Source organism: Channa argus, chromosome 24, assembly GCF_033026475.1.
Source record: "Channa argus isolate prfri chromosome 24, Channa argus male v1.0, whole genome shotgun sequence".
In the NCBI taxonomy this organism is placed as follows: Eukaryota; Metazoa; Chordata; class Actinopteri; order Anabantiformes; family Channidae; genus Channa; species Channa argus.
The window spans coordinates 10306770-10324440 of NC_090220.1; the positions used below are offsets into that span (position 1 = coordinate 10306770).

Consider the following 17671-nt stretch of genomic DNA (forward strand, 5'->3'; position numbering starts at 1 on the left):
TTCCAGTTTGGGTGCAAAAGGCTAAGAGTAAGGCTCTCAAATGAGTTATAGCTATGCTTAGGTCTAGGGTTTATTGATAAGCTACAGTGGAAGTTACTCCTGCTACTCCTCCACCTCGCCCTGTGCTTCTGGGAACATGATAATTAATATGACTTGGGGGGGGTTGACGCATTTAGACTGACATGTTCTTCCTGCTGCAACCAAGTTTCTGTAAGACAAAATAAATCAATTTGATGATCATTTATCAAGTAATTTACTAACAGAGATTTAGAGGACAGAGATCTGATATTTAATAATCCAAATTTCATAGTTTTGGGTTTTGGTTCAGTATCAGCAGTAGTCTTAATTTGTATTAGGTTTTTATGATTAACTCCCCTTGTTTTCATTTTTGGTTTAAAAGGTTTAGGTGGTTGTGGAACAGACATAATCTCTATAGGGCAAAGAGCAGTGTGGTTAAGATCATAACATTCATCAAAATAATAAAATTCCCTGTGTGAAAAATTAGAATCCATAAGAGCTGGATTTTGTCTGTTGTTAGCGTCTAGTTCTATAAATATCTCAGACTGTTTATACCTGTGGATGTTGTCGGGGTTTGGAGCGGAGGATACAGGAGAGGTAAGCACAACAGAGCCACAGGTGTTTTCAATGGTCAGTCAGTCTCTGGAGACTGAGACGCTGTGGACAATGTTCTCAGTCAACATCCGTGATCCCAGAAAGTTCGGATGCAGTCCATCTTGTTTGAAGTACTGAGGACGATCCCAGATCCCAGGGTCGGAAATGAAGAACCATCTGTCGGGAAAACTCTCCAGTGAGTTGAAAAATTACATGAAGTCACGTTTCAACAACTCAGACTGTTGGCGTTTGGTGTCATTTATGCAATAGTGTATCACTACTTTTGTTGCTGTAGGATGTCTTTCTGTCAGGTTTGGAATTTTCTCCGCTTTGTCAATGTCTGTGGCTCCAGGAAAGCAAAACATTTTAGCTGATTTTAAGCGGACTTCTCTAACAATGGAGTGGCCAATAATCAGCATGGTCAGAATGGGAAGACGGTGCGGTGGAGTGGTGCGCCGAGGAACAGTAGATCCCTCTCTGGAGGCACGGTGTTGGTGGTGTTGGCACGTCTGGTCTGGCGAGGCCCCGGCAGCATGCCCCGACCGCGCTGCCCGTGGGAGGTGGAGCCGTGTGGTATCTCAGGGGGCAGGCAGTCACAGGGAACCGCCGCAGGAGAAGTCGGCCTTTCCAGCTCCTCAAGAACAGTGAAACGGTTATCCATCTGGACTGGGGAAGGTGCAATGGACTGGTTGACCAGATGAGCTGCAGCAGGTGTCGTCCGATGTCGCCTTTTAGCCGGGATCCAGGCTTCCTGTGTCAGCAGCGAGGAGCAGGCTCGTGTCAGGACAGGCCATTGGTCGTCCAACAGGTGTAGAAGACCGCGGGTTGGCACCGTCTTTCCAGTGGAAACAACAGCAGCGGCAGCGTAACATCGGGGTCCTGGGTCACTATACAAACAGCCGGGTGGATAGAGACTGTTTGTTCCATGTAGCTCGAGGTATTAAGAGCTGCAAAGTGCTTCGCCTGTGTGGTGGCAAAGTTGGAAAACCCCAAGATAAGTTCTTTTTTTTTTTGCTTAGTTTGTTTTCCAAAAGTTTGATGGTGTCTTGCAACTGCGTGAAAACGTGTACACAGTTTGCACAGACCGCCATTTGGAAACTACCAGTTCTACATATAGTATATGGGCTGCTGTAGCTCAGTTGGCAAGTTGGTCAGTGGTTTGATACCCGGTATCCCCTGTTTTGTGTCGAAGTGTCCTTGGGCAAGCCACTGAACCCAGAGTTGCTTGTGGTGGGTCACATGATCATGGCAGCCACTGCCATTGGTGTGTGTCAATGGGCGAATGAGAAGCAACATTGTAAAGAACTTTGGATAAAAGTGCTAGATAAAAGCAGCTATTTACAGTTCTCTTGCAGTTTGGGGCAAAAAAGCAAAAGTGTCTCTATATATATATAGACACACACACACACACACACACATATATATATATATATATATATACATATATATATATAGCATGTCACTATATTGACAAAAGTATTCGCTCACCCATCCAAATAAATGAATTCCATAAAGCAAGTCCATAAAGACATGGATGAGTGAGTTTGGTGTGGAAGAACTTGACTGGCTTGCACAGAGTCCTGACCTCAACCCGATAGAACACCTTTGGGATGAATTAGAGCGAAGAGTGCAAGCACTGTGTATTATGTATGTCATGTATTATGTGTGTGTGTGTGTATATATATATATATATATATATATATATGTATATGTATATATATATATGTGTGTGCGTGTGTGTGTGTGTACACACACACACACACACACACACACACACACACACACACACAAAATCTCTCCTCTGAACATCTGAATCATCTAATGTGAGCTGTCCCTTTGACGTACTCCTTCCTGATCCTATACATCCTTGTCACTCCTGAAGAGAACCTCAACATCTTAAGCTCTGCTACCTCCATCTCTGCCTCCTGTCTCTTCTTCAGTGCCACTGTCTCTAAGGCGTATAACATTGCTGGTTACATCACCGATTTGAACACCTTTCATTCTCGCTGATACTCTTTTGTCACACAACACACCTGACACTTTCCTTCACCTGTTCCAACCAGCTTGTACACGTCTCTTCACCTCTTTTCCACACTTTCTGTTGCTGTGAACCGTTGACTCATCTTTACATGTGCTTCATGTAACCTCACCATTCCACTTAGGTCCCTCTCCTTCACAAACATGTATTCCCACAGCAGCTAACCTTCATTTCTCTTCTTACCAGAGCATATCTCTACCTCTCTAGATTTTCCTTCACTAACTACAGATCGCAATGTCATCTGCAAACATCATAGTCCGTAGAGATTTCTGTCTAACCTCATCTGTCAGCCTGTCCATCACCAGTGCAAACAAGAAGGGGCTCAGAGCCAATCCCTGATGCAGACCCATCCCTATATGGAAATCCTCTTTCACACTTACAGCACCTCACCACGGTCTTACAACTCTCTTACATGTCCTGCACCACTCTAACCTTCTTCTCTGCCACTCCAGACTTCCTCATACAATACCACAGCTCCTCTCTCAGCACCCTGTCATACGCTTTCTTTAAATCTATGTAGACGCAATGCACCTCCCTCTGTACTTCTCCTTTAGAATCCTCAAAGCAAGTAATGCTTGTACTCTTTCTAGGCATGAAACCATATTGCTGCTCAAAAAATGCTCACCCCCACCCTTAGCCTAGCTTTCACTACTTTTTCCCACAACTTCATTGTATGGTTTATCTCCCTTGTTCTTCGGCACCAGTACACCTGTCCTTCATTGCTCGGGCATCCTCTCCCCAAGATCTTATTAAACAAAAAGAGTCATCCTGCGTTGTCTGGATACGCTCTTCCCTACCAATACTTTGCAGTCACTGATCCCTTTCAGTTTACAACATCGACACAAGATGTAGTCCACCTTAAATTTCACCTTATGTTCCTGTTTCTTTTGGAAGAAAGTAATCACTTTAGCCATTTCCATCCTCTTTGCAAAGTCTACCACCATCTGTCCTTCTGCGTTCCTGTCCTGAAGATCAGATCTGCCCATGACATTGTCATTACCTAATTCCAGTCAGATGTATATTGTCATTAGAAGCATTTGCAAACAAATTTTCTGTATATAGTTTTCTATCTGCACCATCCTAGATCAATGGAAGACTTTTTTTTATTTGGCTGGAAACAGAACATTATAATAAAGTCTGGTTGACACAAAAACATGATTAAAACAAGCAAGATTTTTTTTGGTGTAGTAATGACCCAAATAGTAAATATATATATATATATATTATAATATATTATATTATATTATATTTAAGGAAAACATTTTAACAATCTAGTAAAAATCTAGTACATCAATGATGGAAGAAAATGTCATGCTGTTTCAGGTCATTCACTGCAGTGGTTACCTCAAAGTTCATCAGTACATAATGGGCATGACTCTATATGAATCCTGTTGTCAGACCGTGGGTTTGGTGGCTGTTGGCCACTCTGTGCCTCCCAGTGGCATCACTGAGATCAAACTCCACAGCAACATGTTTATGTTCCGAGCAAGCCTCGACTTTAAACTGATCTTCTTGGATGCAAGGTAGGAGAAATTGTAAACTGATTGTTAACTGAATGGATAGATAGATGAAAGTTTCAATACTTTAAATCTGAGATACTTTTGTGGAAAATAAAATAATAAAAACTATCAACAGAAAAAATATATCTACAAATTGTTAAGCCTATACAAAATAGTTAGCTATTTTCCTATATATGCATTTTTCAAATACTAAAATATGCGGTTATACATACGTCCAAATCTGCTGACTGTTGTATCTATCTCTCCTGTGTGCTGTAATCAGGGTGGCAGAGCTGACAGGGTATGAGCCTCAAGACCTGATAGAGAAGACTCTCTATCATCATGTCCATGCCTGTGACATTTTTCATCTACGCTATGCTCACCATTTATGTAAGTTTTTAAAGGAGTCCAGAGTAGGATGTGTGTGTATCTGTCCACCGAATTATCTATCGACAGTTCTGTTTTATTATAGCATTTTGGAAGTATAGAAAACTGTCACTAAACTACTGTGATACTGAAGACATCTTAAAAACCTGATTATTCAAAGGCAGATTCTGAAATGTTTCCATATTTATTAGATCCCTAAGTTATAATTAAAAGTAAAGTTTTCGTAATTACCATCTGTCTCTAATCTAATAAGATCTGTAATTGTTTTTTTCTTTGGTTTAAGTCAATGTGCTGCCGTAAACTAGATCTCAGAGATTCGCATAAAATAAATATTGTTGAAATGGCATTGAATTATAGCTTTTTTACTTTGATTTTTGTTAATGACAATGCTACTTCAATATTTATAAATTAATTGTAATGTCGGATGATGCTGCAGACATGTACATGAGGAAATTTTCTGCATCTGAACCTCCTTAAATCATAACTGACTACCCTTGTAATAGACCATGCCATTGCCATTTTGAGATCCCCTACATTCCCTTCATTGCCACCTGTGCCTATTGCTGTCACTATTATTATTTTTTTTAGTACTACTATTATTGCCTTTAAAGATATCGGTGAAAGCGGTGATGGTAGCAATGATAGGAACATTAAAACTATATTTATTTACCTTTTTTAAAGGTATATAGCAATTGGATCAGTTGATTTGCACATGGAGTAAAGTTAATTTGGTGGAGAGACAGTAAATGTTAGAACAAGCAGAAATAATTAAAGGAGGGAAAAGGATGAAAAAAGAAAAAAAAGAGTACTGCCGCAGTGTTTTATAATTAAAATACAATATCATTGCTGCGTTACATTTTATTCTATTAGAATTACAATAAGGTGAAAAATGTTTTTGACCATTTTTCTCAATTTAATTCCGATTTTTATGTTTCTTTTAGTGCTTGTAAAAGGGCAGGTTACCACTAAATACTACCGGATGTTATCAAAGCATGGAGGATGGGTGTGGGTGCAGAGTTATGTCACCATTCTCCACAACAGTCGCTCTTCCAGACCTCACTGTATTGTCAGTGTGAACTACGTCCTCACGTGAGTTGGAATCATGCCCCTGTGATTCTCCATGTATAACCCTCCAGTTGAGCCAATACAATATGCACAATAAATCCTGGTCTGTTTGTACACAGTGACATTGAATACAAGGAGCTACAGTTATCTGAAGACCAGAGGAAAGCCACTAAGCCTGGTCTCAGTTTTACTTCCTCACAGGACCAGTGCAAACAACTCAAACACAAACAATTCAAGATGAAGACAAAACCTAGAGCTGCACCCTATCCTGAGGTGGGACTTCCACTTGGCTTACTAATTTACTTACTTACTCTGTGACAGTTCACTAAAAACAGGTAGAACTTGTGCATGACTCAGAGTCCATGCAGTTTACCTCTACTTAAATTATGCTGACAACTACGTCCTTTAAATGTATTTAAAGGGGACAAGTTCAAAGAATAAAATCATTGGGCTGTAGTCAGCCAGAGGCAATCAGGAAACTCAGGGAAACAGATCAAAAAGGACAAAGCTAATTTGGATTCCAAAACAGCCTGAAATTGTGCAGAAGGTAAGAAATAGCAGACTATTGAAATAAATGAAAATGGATTGGTATAAATACTATGTAGTTACTTACATATTAGGGAACAGATGAGTAGGAATGAATTGAGTGGCTGATTACAGTGGGAAACACAGGAGTTACTAGTTACTCATGTGTTACCCACTGTTCTCAAAGCATGGAATTAGTAAAAAAAGGTCAGCCTGATAAATTTGCAGTAAATAAGAGGTCTGGGTAACACTTTAGAGTACAGCCCACAACTTAAAGCATAATTGCATAATTAAACTGCATTTACAGGGTACCCGTACTGGTGTAGCTGTACATTACATACAAATACTTAGTTGTATGTACCTGGTAACATGATGAAATCTATTATATCTATTATAAAATTATGTCGTACGTATATGATAAATTCTAAGAAACAAATCTTACGTTTCCAGGCAACAGCATGAGAACCTCAACTTTACGTACTTATATAACAATTGAAGTGTACAGGATGAACATAGCTGTGCAACATAGGTGTAAAGTGTCTGCTATGGTTTAGTCAAACATCACCATATAGGCAGCAAGATAAAAGTGTATTGCATATGATTGTTCTCCGGACAGATTCATCTGTAAATCATTTCAATTAAATTTTTTGTTTACTTTATTTATATAGCACACATTCTAAAGATGGTAATCTCAGGGCATTTGAAAATATACAGCTACATTATGTACAGAAAATCCAACAAAACCTCCTTGAGCAAGAAAACTACGGGGAGAGTGACACAGAGAGGATAACAAAGTTATTCATGCAGTGGTTGAATAAATGCAGCTTATGAGAAAAGAGGGGATGAGGTCAGTGCATCACGAGTCTCTCAGCAGTCTAAGTATATACATAGCATATCCAAGCACTGGCTCACACTGACTGAGCCAGCTTTAACTGTAAACTTTATCAAAAAGGAAGGTTTTAAACCTAGTCTTAAATTTAGAGAGGTCTGCCCCCCGAATTTGAACTGGGAGCTGTTTATACAGGAGAGGACCTTAATAGCTAAAGGCTCTGCCTCCTATTCTACTTTTGGAAAGGAGGATGTAAGGAGGAGGGTTTTAAATTCATGGGAATCAAATAGAGAGAATGATTTTAAGACAGGATGTTCCTAATTTTGGTGATATTCCGCAGGTGAAGGAGGGCTGTTCTAGTGATTTGTTTTTAATGTGTGAGGTAGAGGATATAATCCTGGTCAAAAATAACTTAAAGGTTCCTCATAGTAGTATTGGAGGGCAAAGCTATGCCATCTCAAGTAATTATATAGTTAGACAGCTTATTTTTGAGATTTTTAGGCCTTAACACAGTTTCGTCTGACTTCAGAAGTAAGAAATTATAAGACATCTAAGCCTTTTTGTCTTTTAGGCATGATTGAAGTTTGACTAATTTATTTTTTCCAATAATGTTGCGTAGCAGAGACATGTGTAAAGAACAAAGTATTGGTCCTAACACAGTGCCCTATGGAACTTTATACCTAATTCTATCTGATAGATATGATTTAAACCAACCTAGTGCAGTTCCCTTAATCCCAATGACATGTTTTAGTATCTGTAAGAAAATTATGTGGTCAGTGGTGTCAAACGCAGCACTTACATCTAGAAGGACAATTATAGAGATGAGTTAATTATCTGAAGATCATTGGTGACTTTCACCAGTGCTGTTTCTGTACTCCTGATGGGAAACCTTCAGACATTTTTTCCTGCACAGGTGGTCACATAATTCCTATGCAACTACTTTTTCAAAGATTTTAGAAATAAAGGGGAGATTGGATTTCTCTGTAATTGGCTAAAACACCTGGGTCAAAACAGTTTTTTTAAGTTAAGTTTGATTACAGCTAGTTTATGCCTTTGGCACATAGCCCTTACTAGGTATAGATTGATCAAATATAATATAGATGTATCTATTAAAGGTAAAACATCTTTGAGCAATCTAGTTGGGTCTAAGATACATGTTGTCTGTTTTGAGAAAGAAATTAATAAGTTCAGCTCAGCAAGATCTATGGGGAAAGAAGCCTTCTAAGAAGGATTAGGTTCTCTGGATGTTTCTAGAGCTGTTGTACCCAAAAATCTTTCTTCATGTTCAGTTTTAATGGCGTATGTCAAGACAAGATCTAGGATGTGAGTGAAACAGTGAGTGGGTTTATTTACATTTTGAGAAAAAAAAAGTTAATATAATAATTATATACATGCACTTATGAGGCAGTTACTGTCAACATCTGCATGAAAATTAAAGTCACCCACTAAAATGACTCTGATTTAGTGGTTAGTACAAATAAAAAGTGTGAACATTTACTCAAAAGCTCTGAATAAGGGAGTGAAGGATGGTATACAATAACAAATAGAAGCATTTTTTCAGTTTTCCAGTTTAGGTAAGAGGCTAAAGCATGAGGTTCTTAAATATGTTTAACTATATTTAGGTCTAGGTTTGATTAACAAGCTTGAGTGGCAGATTTCTGATACTCCTCTGCCGTGCTTCTAGGAACATGATAATTACTATAAATGGAGTTTTCTAGTAAGTGGGCAACACCTTAGAAGCAGACCATTGACTTTACCAAAGTAATGTGTTAAACATAATATATACACATATATATTACTTTCCATAGTAAGCCAGTAATATATAGTGCACTATGTTTAAAAATGTTATGTTGTCTTTCAGTTACAAAGTATGTAAATAGTCGTAGAGATGTGTAGGTAATAGTCAACATTTTTGTAACTGGGATTTAATCAGTATAGTTCTTTGTATCATACTTAATTAAAAGGCATGCCAACTTACTATTGTGAAGATGATTGTCCCCTCGCAGTTTGCCAGCTTGTGAACTTGAAGAACCTGCACCCAGCAGCTGCAACACTGTAATCAAACAACAAAATCACAGTTATATCAATGTTGGTTCATAACAAATATAAATGGTGACATGTTATATTAACTGGCACTGAATCCTTGTTTTGTCAGACACTTACAGTATGGCATATTAAACCAGAACATTATAGACTCTGATGTTTTAAGATGTAGACAAAGTATTACAAATGTTGTTTTATGTCACGCCAAATATACTTGCTTTTAACTACACATACACCTACACAAGATTGCCTATACAAAATTGCACTGTCTTAACAGTTCTTTTCCCTTTCTCTTCGATCAATTTTTAACAAAATGTTAACAAATTTTTGTAAAAAAGACTTAGGTAACCACTGTGGCACTGTGGTTAGGCAGGTGGCTGCCTCCCAACCAGTAAGGTTGCAGATATATTTCCATAAATATAGATAGACTTAGGATTTAAAAGTGGGCGTACTCAGTTAAGACAGTGCAATTTTGTATAGGCAATCTTGTGTACGTGTATGTGTAGTTAAAAGCAAGTATATTTGGCGTGACATAAAACAACATTTGTAATACTTTGTCTACATCTTAAAACATCAGAGTCTATAATGTTCTGGTTTAATATGCTATACTGTATGTGTCTGACAAAACACGGATTCAGTGCCAGTTAATATAAAATGTCACCATTTATATTTGTTATGAACCAACATTGATATAACTGTGATTTTGTTGTGTGATTACGGATGGCAGCAGGATGCTGGCCTCTTTCAGTCAAACCAGTTGAGCTGCTCCCAACAATGGGGTTTAAAGAAGGAGATACCACTATACCTGATCACCAACTGCAAGGAAAAGAGGTCTGGCTTGAGCCCTGAAGCAGGCCAGGTGTCCTGCATCCCTACTTACAATGTAACCCTCCACTATCCATTCAATCAGCATTTAGAAGCCAAGAGCCAGCTGTCCAGCTCAGTTCCCTCCACTCACCTGACTCAGCAGTTTATTGGCTCAATGCACAGCAGAGAGCCTGTTGGATGGAACATCAGCAGCCACCCAGCACCCAAAAAATATACAGGTAAACATTTAATTATGTTTTACATCCCCTTTGTCTTCCAGGATTATTTCTTCAAAATGCAATACAGGGTGGCATTTTGGGTAAGCTAAGGTGCTGATACTTGGTCTTGGACAGTAATATAAGCCACAGCAGTCAAACTTTAGAGCTGCTGAAATTGTTCTTGTGGATTATATTGTTAACTCATTTGATAAGAAGGACTCAAAATATCAATCAGCATAAATTATTGAAAGAGCTGCTTGAAGTAGGCTTTGACCTTTCTGCTTAAAACTAATTCATATTGTATCTTTCTGGTTCAGACTGTTGTTGTGAATGGTCTCAAATTTTCTGATGGTTGATAAAGGATAAAAAAATTAAATATATCTATGTCTTTTATATACTAGTTCTATTTGGCTTTAAATAGTTTCTTTCAAAGTTTTTTTTGTGTGTTTTAATAGAATCTTCAATCTCAGGTCAGCTGTTTTTGCTTCACACCAACCTGGGTTTTGTTATTGGGGCTTGAAAGCCTATATGTGATTGTTGTGGTGGTGAAGATATCTCCTCCCTGTCCTGTTATCCCGGCTCTTTCTTGACATGCCATTTACATTGTACCTCGGCAATCACTAGATTCATGTGATAAAAAGTGCTTCTTGTCGATATTAGAATACTGAGATACTAGAGGTATTGTGGTTAAGCTAGATGTTGGGTCTTAAAATATCCATAGGTCCAATGTTCTCTGCATCTAACCCCTTTTGCTGGTAATACCTGTATAGTAGCATTCCAATAGTTCTATATTCTTAGCTCTTGTCCATGAATGTCTTGTTGTTGTTCCAGTAGCCTATGTCTCATTAGTTTGTCATGGTTCCCCAGCATGTGGGTGTGATTGTTTTTTCAAACTCTTGTTAGTAATAGTTAGTAATAGAGGTAGTTTCAGGGCGGTCTTTATTCCCTTTTCTACCAGAGACCTGGGAGCTTGAGGGTCCTGCCAGATATTGCTCCTCGATTTTGATGTTGGAGGCACTCTCCCAGTTTGGGGGTCACAGACCCCAATGTTCCTATTGCCACGGGTACCACTTGTGCTTCTCATGATCCTTCTTTCTGGATAGCTCAGTGGTTAGCACCACTCACTTTAGTTATGGTAGGTTGTGGGTTCAATTACCAGTTAGGGTGTGGTCAATATCCAATGTAGGCCCTTAATGCTACCTGCCTACCTAGTTGCTAATGGGAGTCACACCAGCTTAGACACCAACCGGGTCTTCAAGGTCCATGTCAGGAGTTGGGGAACCAGGGAAACCTGATAAAAAGTGGGCTACTAGTACAAGAACAACAATATTTAAAACAATGCATTATAAAACATTTTTACTGGCCCCTGTCTGCCCTTAAGATAATAGGAGCGTACTGCCTCCTCTACAACATCTGTGTGGCAGCAAGTGATACTGTATATGAAGCGAAGGAGGAAGACCCAGTCTGAGATCAGAGAGGATGATGCAGATAACAATAAAGCAGATGACAAGGAGCTGACAGGAATGTCAAGGAAAGCCTTCCTGCACAAGTATGTGTTCCCATAGAGATGCAAGCATGTCTGAGTGAAAACAATTACATTCAGGCAGTACACACCACCAGGTGTAGTCATGTTCACTTAAATTACCCCTGTAGTGTCATAAAGCTTTTTATATAAATCAAACATTAATTAAAATGCAATGTATTATTTAAATATTGTAATATGTCTTCCTGTATATTTAGAAGATGCAGGACTGTTAATTGTTTTTTTATATTATTATCAATCACTGTAAAATGTATAAGTAAATGAATTGCCTGTTTTTACTTCAGGTAAAATTTACAGCTACAATGAATACGGAAACAAACATGATTTAAATTTAAATCAAAATGTATTTTATTTCAACCTTTTTTTTATTTGAATATTTATTTTACCCTGAAATCCCCTGAAATTTGATCTCTTTTGCAAGGGAGACCTGGCCAAGATGCTCAAGTAGTGCATCAACAATAATACCAAAAACTAAGGGTCATGAATGCAACAACACTGTATACAGCAAGTGCATGTTTCTGTTATTTTATGTTTTAAAAGAGTCTTAAATTCATCTAGGGGAATGAGACCAGGAAGTTGTAGAGTAGGTTCCAGCATCAAGGAGTAGCATAGGAGTTCCATGTGAATTCTGGGGACTTTGTACAGCATTTATGTAGAATAGCAAGAATTATACATACTGTCAGCTGGGGACAACAGACTGCATAGATATGCAGTCAAATCGGGTATATATCCCAGCACTTTCCACCACTTTTCATATTTAAAAGTCTGTAATTAATAATAAAATTCTTATAAAACATCTTATAAATACAGATAAATCCAAGGATCAGTGGGAGAGACACAAAAAATTTACTGCACCAATGGCCATCTTAGAATGTACCCATATTAATATTTGTATTGCATATATGCATAACCATAATAAGACTAATAAAACACAACTGTTTGACCCTGTATGTGCCTAATAATGCATAATATGCTTTACAGTCATCAGTGGCATGCTTGGATTTCCTTATCAGGGGATTTGTTCTTGGTAAGTAACAAATCTATATCAGTTCAGCCACATAGTGATGTTGTACTATAAATGACAAATAAATAAAGAATTTAATTTGAATATTACAACACCAATTCCAAGAAGTTGTGATGATGTGAGAAATATAAATAAAAACAGAATGAAATGATTTGCAAATATCAACCCATATTTTATTCCCAATAGAACAAACTACATACCAGATGTTGAAAATGAGAGAATTTACCATTCCATGGAAAATATTAGCTCAAACAGATAGAGGAGCATTTGAACATTAATTAGGTTAATTGGCACCAGGTCAGTAACATACCTGGGTATAAAAGCAACATTTCAGGCAGAGCCTCTGGAATGTAAAGATGGGCCACAAATGTAAGTTAAAGCTCTATCATGCAAAGAAGAAGCCATATGTCAACATAATCAAGAAACACTGACTTGTTCTCTGTGCCAAAGCTCATTAAAAATTGTCTGAGGCAAAATGGAAAACTGTTTTGTGGTCAGAGGGATCAAAATTAAAAATTATTTTTCGAAACCATGGACCCTGTGTTCGGTGGACTAAAGAGGAGAGGGACCATCCAGATTGTTATTAATGGACAGTACAAAAGTCTGCATCTCTGATGGTTTGGGGGTGCATTTAGTGCCTATGGCGTGGGTAGCTAAGACATCTGGAAAGGCACATCAATACAGAAAAATTCATAGATTTTTTTAGAGCAATACTGAGTTGTTGTACCTAATAAACTGAGACCTGAGTGAATCTTCATTATTCATTTCTAAAAAAACAAAGTAGACTAAATATAAATTGTCCTGACATCACTGGGTGGTTAATGCTCCTGTTGCTTGAATTTTTGAATGACAAAACATTGCTCAAATGGTAGCTTGTGTTTCTGAATACAATATCTATCTTCTACGATGTGTAGTTTTTCCCAGGAGAAGCTTAATTTTGTGTGACTCCCTGGGCAACATACAACTTTCTGCATTATTAAGAACATCTGTCTGTCAGCCAAAAGAGGATAGTACAGGTCAAATTAATCAAAAAGTCCTGTGCACAGGCTTTAAAGCTCAGACAGATAACCTCTAGATTTCCACTCTACCATGCAGGCAGTTAAGACTTTAAGGTTCACTAATGGGACGAATCAGCTGTTATCCTATATGTCTCACTGAATGTTCTAGTTTAGCATCTCCAAAAGATTTTCCATAAATCTATTTATGAATCAGTAAAATGTTCAGTACATATTTCTCTTCTGACAAAATATCTGATTTAACAATATTTCATCCAGTTTGTCTGACTCCAGCCAAAAAAGGCTTCTTTTTGCTTGCTTATCTGCCATATTTTTAAGAAAAGGAACTGAGAGGCTTGTATGCAGTCCAAGAGATAGAATAAATTATTGCTGAAGCATCTGGGAACATATTTATCAAGTGTCTTTGCATCACTTAAAGAAAATATCTGTCTTTGTTTTTCCATTAAAACATTACATTGTTATTGCCATAGGGAGGAGTCTTTAGTTAGCTTGTAACTCAGTTTCTTAGACCCTGTTTGCCAGGGTATCTCATGCTGAATGTTGCTGCAGTTTCATTGTGCATAATAATGAATGCAGATCATTTGATGCTTACTCTCATTACTTTTACAGCTCTGATAGAAATGGCTTAGCATAATTTCACTACAATAACTGAAAGTGTCAAAATGAATGTACGATATAAGTTTAGCACTTCTTAAACAGCACTATCTGGAATTTCTATATAATAGGAACACCTCCTGTTTTTCTGTCCAGATTGCACTGACAAATATTTTTTGGCCTCATGTACGGTATGCTTTTGTTTTATGATGTGCAAAATGTTTTCTTTTGGTCAAAGGTCTAGACTGCAGGTCCAGTATTATTCAGGAACCGGTATTAAAGTACCCAACACTACAGGACACTTAACATCGTTGCCACTGAAGATACGATAAGATAAAACAAAGTAAAAATAAATTGTGCTAAGTGAAAAAGGGCAGCGCGGTGGTGGAGTGATTAGTTTGCGTTGGTTTTGTCCAAGTACTCAGGTTTCCTCCCACAGTCCAAAGACATTCATATTAGATTAATGGTGAATCTAAAATTGCCTGTAGGTATGAATGCAAGTATGAATGATTGTCTAAGCTCTAGATGTCTGTCTGTGTGGCCCCTTAGATAGATAATTGACCTGGCTCTCACTCAATGGCAGCTGGGATAGGCTTCAGCCCACCCTGTTTCTGTAAAACAGCATACAGTAAGCAGTTAAAGATAATGAATGAACTTACAAAATAATTCTTTATTTAACCTGATATTCACCAGCATGTAGTCTATTTATACCTGTGCTCTTTTCCAGAATTTTGATAATAATTTTTAACACATTGCAATTTTTTTTTAGGATTCCCAAAGCAGTGCTCTGATGCAGACTGTTTCTAAGGGAAGATTTCAGTGTTGTATTGAAGACCAACTTTAAAGATACCAAATCATGACCTAGACCTTATTGTTAAAAGGCCGAGACAAGACCAAGTCTTCCGTTGAAGACTCAAGTCTTTAATTTCTTATTTTATTTTATTTTTTTACATTTTCTGTTTGAACCAACAACAACCCTTGTGTAAATGTGTTCTTTTAGCTTCATAGCTAAATCTAGAATATTTTACAGGATATTCAATATTTAAAATGCAGAAAAGTTGCAAACACTAAGCATACAGTATATTGATGGACAATCTGTTGCAGATTTACGTGCCAGCTTCAAAACATGTCTGACCACCCCACTTATGTTTTAAACTAAAATACGATACCTAATAGATTCCAAAGAAGTCAAAAATTTAATAGTCTGACTCCAGGTGTTTCAGTCATTAAATTACAAAACCATGTCATATGGAGCAGTTTAAATAAACAAACTGCATTTTGCTTCAGATACACATTGCTAACTCTAGTTAACTAGCTTTGCTACTTAGCATACCTTTGTATTTGCTTCCTTTCCAAGTGTCAGTAAAAGTTCGGCTTAATCCCACCTGTCCCAGTAGAATTTTGTGGTTTAACGGCTTTCGTCTTGTCCCTTCAGTGGTTGCTACAGCTGAATGTGTTCCGCCTGTGGAAGGTGGGTGGAGTGGGGTGGGATTTGAACCCGCTGCCCTCTGCATGCTAGCCAGGGTCGACAATATCAAGTATTGTACGCAGTGAGGCTTCAGAATTATTATATATACACTGCTTCTCAATCACCCATTCGCAGTGGCACTCAAACACAAACATCGATGGGGGAGTTCCTATGCAGCTGGACCACACTCTTGGGAGCAATTAATTTCAGGTTCAGTGTCTTGCTCGAGGATTCTTGGACATGTGACCAATATCCCTATCCTCGGCAGCCTCTTCCCTCAAACTAACTAACTTCATGTCCTCTCTCACTACATTCATAAATCTCTTTACTCTTCCTAGGGGCGACTGTAGCGCAGGAAGGTAGAGCGGTTGTCCTTGTTGGTTGTCCACCAATCTCACATTTGTTTGTTCAATCTCCAGCTCCTCCGGTCACATGTCAAAGTGTCCTTGAGCAAGACACTGAACCCCAACTTAGTTGCTCCCGGTGAGTGTTAGCTAGCTGCATAGCAGCTCCCCCATCGGTGTATGAGTGTGTGTGTGATTGTGAGTGCGAATGGGTGAATAAGAAGCAGTGTAAAGTGCTTTGAGTGCCAATAGGTAGAAAAGCGCTATGTAAGTGCAGAACATTTACCATTTACCATTCCTCTAGACCTCCTGGCTGGCAGCTCCAACCTTAGCATCCTTCTACCAATATATTTACAATCTCTCTTATGAACATTTCCAAACCACCTCAATCTGGCCTCTCTGACTTTATCTCCAAAACATCTAACATGAGCTGTCCCCTCTGATGTTCTCGTTCCTGATTCTATCCATCCTTGTCACTCCCATAGAGAACCTCAACATCTTAAGCTCTGTCAACTCCAGCTTCGCCTCCTGTCTCTTCTTCAGTACCACTACCTCTAAGCCAAGAACATTGCTGGCCTCATCCCTGTCTTGAACACCTTTCCTTTCATTCTCGCTGATAGTCTTTTATCACACAACATACCTGAAACTTTTCTCCACCCATTCCAACCTGCTTGCATACGCCTCTTCACCTCTTTTCCACACTCTCTGTTGCTCTCAAACATTGACCCTAATTACTTAAAATCCTGTAGCTTCTTTACCTCTGCTCACTCACCCATTAGCATTCACAATTACACACACTCACACCCCGATCGGGGAGTTGTTATGCAGCTGGATAACACTCTCCGGGAGCAACTAAGGTGGCAGGAGGAGCTGGGGATCGAACTAACAACTTGGGGATTGGTGGACAACCGCTCTACCTCCTGTGTCACATTCGCAGTTGTTAAACAAACTAGTCAGAAACGCTACTGACGCCACTTCTAAACACCTCCATCCACAGGTATGTCATCAAGACCAACTGCCTTTTCACTCTTCATCCTCTTCAACGGCCTCCTCACTTCACTCTTACTAATCTTTGCTACTTTCTGCTCCACACCAGTCACCTCTTCTATTCTTCATTCTTTTTCATACTTTATGTGACATACATAATATAATAAAAGTTCTTTGCCTCCAAATCCCATCCACCACAACATGTTAATTGTTTACTGTCTTCAATGTAACGCAAACACAAGTAATAATGACTTCTGGCTGAGTGAAGATCCAGTTTGAAGGTGAGCCAAAGAACTCTGCTCCTCTCCTGACAAGGCTGTAAAAGTGCTGTTAGACGGTCAATGCGAAAGGGATAGATTACTTTTGGCCCAAGGAACCTGCCTCCTCAAATTGTTTAATTGGATTTTTAGTGTATGGCTTATATAGATCAACCAGTGGGCCATTTCTGTAATAACCTTCTGACTGCTTTTGCCATTGTGAGACATCTCTGTTATCCTATTTATTACTTTGTACCTATATATCTCTGCTTTGCTGTTACCCAATTATGAACTACATAACTGTAGGGTAATTATAATTCTTCTTCTTTGTTCTTTTCCTTTCGGCTGCTCCCTTTCAGGGGTCGCCACAGCGAATCATGTGCCTCCATCTAACTCTATCCTCTGCATCCTCTTC

At 38.6% G+C, this 17671-nt stretch overlaps 1 protein-coding gene across 1 annotated transcript in view; it reads left to right on the forward strand.

Moving 5' to 3' along the window:
* The window catches only part of sim2 (SIM bHLH transcription factor 2), a 38473-nt gene extending 25287 nt beyond the window's left edge, over window positions 1-13186 (forward strand). Inside the window, exons 6-11 of the mRNA XM_067494863.1 lie at window positions 3974-4173; window positions 4433-4539; window positions 5478-5625; window positions 5721-5874; window positions 9909-10044; window positions 11405-13186. Of these exons, the coding sequence (XP_067350964.1) occupies window positions 3974-4173; window positions 4433-4539; window positions 5478-5625; window positions 5721-5874; window positions 9909-10044; window positions 11405-11454 (795 nt within the window). The 3' untranslated portion in view covers window positions 11455-13186. The remainder of the gene's footprint in view (window positions 1-3973; window positions 4174-4432; window positions 4540-5477; window positions 5626-5720; window positions 5875-9908; window positions 10045-11404) is intronic.
* Window positions 13187-17671: the final 4485 nt, after the last annotated feature.